We start from the raw sequence: 4,266 nt of genomic DNA on the forward strand, positions 1-4,266 counted from the left end.
CCCCAGCCCCTGGCAGGTCCCTCCCCCATGCTTGCTCCGGCTGCTGCCGCCGCTACCGGAGGCGCAGGAGCCTCGCGATAGTGTTTGCACAGGCGGCGCGTGACGCCGCCGCCGCCTGTAACTGATGCAGAGGTTACCCCGCCGCCGCCGCCTCAGCCGCCACCCACCGTCCGCTGCCGCCGCCACCCGGGCGACGCCGGGGGCCGACGCACTGCAGAGGTGCTGGCAGGTTCCGCCTGCGGAAGTCTCCTCGGCCGGCGCTGCCCTCGCTAGGAACCCGGCCCCGGAGGGTGCCCCCTCGACGCCCCTACCGCTGCGCTCTTTCCCTCCGCCTCTTCGCCGGCGCGACCGCCCGCTCCTTCTTTTCTCCCCCTTTTCCTCCTCCCCTACCCCTCTCCTCCCTTCACCTCTTCCCTTTCCACCTCCCCCCTTCTCGGTTTCCTCCCCCATCCCCTTGACTCCCCTCCCTGCCCTCACTCTCTCCCTCGCCCTCAGCGCGGCCCCCGCCATGACGGAGGCGGGTGCCGGTGCCGTTGTCGCTGCTGCCGTCGCAGGGGCAGAGTCGGGTTCCCAGAAAGTAGCTTGATGAGTGTCCAAAGTAGCAGTGGAAGTTTGGAGGGGCCGCCATCTTGGTCCCAGCTCTCCACGTCTCCAACCCCGGGCTCGGCGGCGGCGGCCAGGTCCCTGCTGAATCACACGCCGCCATCCGGGAGGCCCAAGGAAGGTAAGCGCCGCCGCGCCCGCTCGTGGGCCCCCTCCCACGCCACGGTTCCCGCGCCCCCCGGGTCTCCTCCTAGCGACCCCGGGGTGGGGGATGGTGGCGAGCTGGCCGCGAGGCCGCCTGGCTCCGGGGAGGTAGTGCGCTGGCTGTGGGTAGTGGTTCACGGGTGGCAGAAGAGACCGGCGAGGGGGTGCTGGCTGGTGGGGACGGGGCGAGACGCACAGACTCGTCTGGGTTTCCTAAGGGCCACTCCTGCGAAGGTGGGAAGGCTCTCTTCGGTCGCGAGCCCCTTTCTGCCCCATTTGCTAGTACACTCCGTACTCTTAACCTTCTGGCCTTCTGTCTCTGGTGGGTTTTCCCTCCCGTTGGAGCATTCATCCTCGAGCCCCCTCCCCTTCCCACTCTCACTCCTCCCACAGAGGCGGTCCCGGCTCCGCAAGCTTCGCTACCCGGGACTTGGATGCACCTTGTTTGTAGGCAGGGTCTCTTCTCTTTGGGTAGAGACTCTGAAATTATTATCTAGGCTGACTTTGATCCCCTGCTCTAGAACATTTTAAACGACAGACTGACTCATAGGCAGGCTTTTAAACCACCCCTCCAGATGGTTGCAACTTTCTCTTCCTTCGCCATCACCTCCTGCGTGTTTATGCGTTCTCTCTCTACTGAAAGTAGGCTACTGTTCTCTGACAGGGTTTGGGTTTTGTGGGAAATATCTGTGTAAGGGTTACTGCAAACACGCACCAGATCGGTTACAATTGTGTTTTCTAAGTTTTCTGGCTTCTTGCATGCAAGTGTGCTGCCACCAGATGTAGCAGTTACACAGCTAGTGAGACACTGGAGTGCTTTTGACTAAGATATCAACTTGCTTTATTTAACTTTAGGTATCCGACATAAAATGAAATTTGAGAGAACACCCATTTATGGGGGAAGAGTAAATACATGGACTCCCTTTTAACGCTCTTTGGTTTGCAAAATGTTTAGCGGTTTTCCTGCGCGATTGGTAAATGGGTTCTGTCCCAGTTGTCTCACACGAGAAGATTGTAGCCACGTTTTCAAAAATCAGGAGGGGGGGAGTCTGAAAGTCAGATAGTCTAGTGAATCCTTTAAAGAAATCAGGAGCTTAAATTTATGTAGGAATCGATGGGTTTAATTTATTTTGAAAATATCGTCAATATTTACTGTTGTTCGCCTTGACAATTGTTAATCAAGTGTTTTGTGCCCTGAATCCACTGGTTCAGGCATAGCATTCTTTGTCATTTTGTTCCTGTGAGCATGTGTGAAAGTGACAATAGGCTCAAAGATTGGCATGAATTTGCTCCAGAAAATTCATGGGAAGGTTTGATTTATGGCATCCATTAAACATGCTGAATATATTGACAGACATTTTTCTCTTTCATTTCACCCCCAGCACTGAGTTCTGATTATTAATAAAAGTTTATTTATTAACACACAAATTTACTATCTGGTGATTTTTCTTTGTGCATTTGAAAATTTGTGAAGGAATGTTTAAAAATATATTTTGTAAGTAGAGCCGTTGGTGCTTTTTGCATGCTTTTGCTTTGATTTCATTAAGGTGCTTATGGTAGTCTTGTGCATTAAGAAAGACCATTTTATTCTCTATTTATGTTGTTAAGGGATTTTATTATTCATTCATTCATTCCTCAAATATTTATGGAGCCATTACTATAAACCAGTCCCTGTACTAGGTACTGAGGGTATAGTGTTGACTATGTCTATCATCATTTTTTCATCTGTGATCATTGTTAGTAATTTGGGTGCCCCACAATCTAGATTGTGAGTTTCAGAGGTTTACTTCAGCTCTAGTTGAAAACTTCTCAACTGTACTATTCTGCACTTTTCCTGATATTTGAAAGTTTTGAGGTGTTAAAGTAATTAATTAACTTGGACTTTCACATAACCAGCATTTTCCAGCAGTTTGGATTACCATAGATTTTTATGTAACCTAAAATGGTGTGTCTGTTGATTCGTGTAATTTAAGATGTGATTTTGTGAAAGTTCTATTTCACAGCAAGTATTTTGGGTGGCTACAGTGGGATATCTCTCTCTGACCAACTAGCATCTAAGTTACAAATTGTGTTAACCATTTATACCGTCAGAGCCAGTTTCAACTCATGGCAAGTCCATGTATGTGAGGATAGAGCTATGCTCCTTAGGGTTTTCAGAGGCTGTTTTTTTTTTTTTTTTTTTTCCCCAGAAGTAGATTGCCAGACCTTTCTTCCAGGGCATCCCTGGGTGGACTCACAGCTCTCTAAAACCAGTTGTCATCAAGTCAATTTCAAATCTTGGTGATTGCACTGTGTGTCAGAGTAGAACTGTGCTCCATAGTTTTTAATGGATGTTTTTTTGGAAGTAGCTCACCAGGCCTTTTTTGGAGGCGTGTTTGGGGGACTTGAACCACCAGCCTTTTAGTTAGCACCTGAGTTCATTAATCATTTGCACCATCCAGGACTCCCAACCCTCTCTCAAAAACAAAACAAACAAATAAAAAAACTCACTTGAGTGAGTTGCCCTTGAGTCAGTTGCAACTCATAGCAACTCCTTCTTGGGTTTCTAAGGTGGTATCATTACGGAAATAGATTTGCCCAACCTTCCTTCCACTAAGTAGCTGGTGGGTTTGAACTGCCAGCCTTTTGGTTAGCAGTCAAATACCTTAGGCACTACGCCACCAGAGCTCCCAACCCTCTCTAGGGATATATTTATTTTGAAGCTTGAGTTACATTCTCAAATACCACTAATGCTAACAGGAATTGCCCTAGCTATTGAGATGGAGACATTTTCTGGAGAATAGAGTTTACATGATATAAATTTATGTAATGTATAAATGTATATATATGTATACATGGAAAAGGTGTACATGTCAGTATATCATAAATTAAGAGATTTTGACTTATGTTGGAGGATGCTAATAAGAACTGTTAGTATTAGTGGAACTTACGTGTACGTATCACGAAGAGAACAAACTTTATTTCTTGAAAAATGGAGTAATTTAATTCAAATATAGTTATAGAAAAATAAACCTCAAAGAGATACGCACACGTGTGTATGTATATAAGTACTAAATATGTGATGAATGCCTTTAAGCAAACTTACCTTTAAGTAAAAAATGAGTAATTTTTTAAATGTACCATAAGAATCTATAAGAGTTACTAACTTACTTTGAAGTTTTGACATATCTGAGACAAATCTAGGATCATGATCTGGTTATTTTTAATGCTCCATACTTTGGCTTTCTTCCTTTCTCCCCACACTTATATTATCATATTTATATAGTTCTATTACAAATAAAATACAGCTTTAAATATTACAAGATTTAAAATGTGTTAGTATTTGGTATAATAGTATAGTGTGGACTGCTTTTCCTCAGGGTCTCAAAGCTTTTCATTGCTGAGTTTTGAAGTTCTTTTAGGGCTGCTCAGCGCTGTACCATCTGTTGGGTTTTTTAACCTGTAGTCTCCATCCAGGAGCTCTGGTAGCATAGTGGCTAAAGCACTTGACTGCTACCAGAAGGCTGGCGGTTCAAACCC

General features: G+C 46.1%; 1 protein-coding gene across 1 annotated transcript in view; it reads left to right on the forward strand.

Moving 5' to 3' along the window:
* The first annotated feature begins 585 nt into the window (after nt 1–585).
* TLK1 (tousled like kinase 1) overlaps nt 586–4,266 on the forward strand; it is a 181,004-nt gene continuing 177,323 nt past the window's right edge. The window contains 1 exon segment of the mRNA XM_007944095.2: nt 586–724. Within this exon segment, the coding sequence (XP_007942286.1) occupies nt 586–724 (139 nt within the window).

The sequence above is a fragment of the Orycteropus afer genome, unplaced genomic scaffold (assembly GCF_000298275.1).
Source record: "Orycteropus afer afer isolate SDZICR_OR568_19922 unplaced genomic scaffold, OryAfe1.0 scaffold00001, whole genome shotgun sequence".
NCBI classification, from domain to species: Eukaryota; Metazoa; Chordata; class Mammalia; order Tubulidentata; family Orycteropodidae; genus Orycteropus; species Orycteropus afer.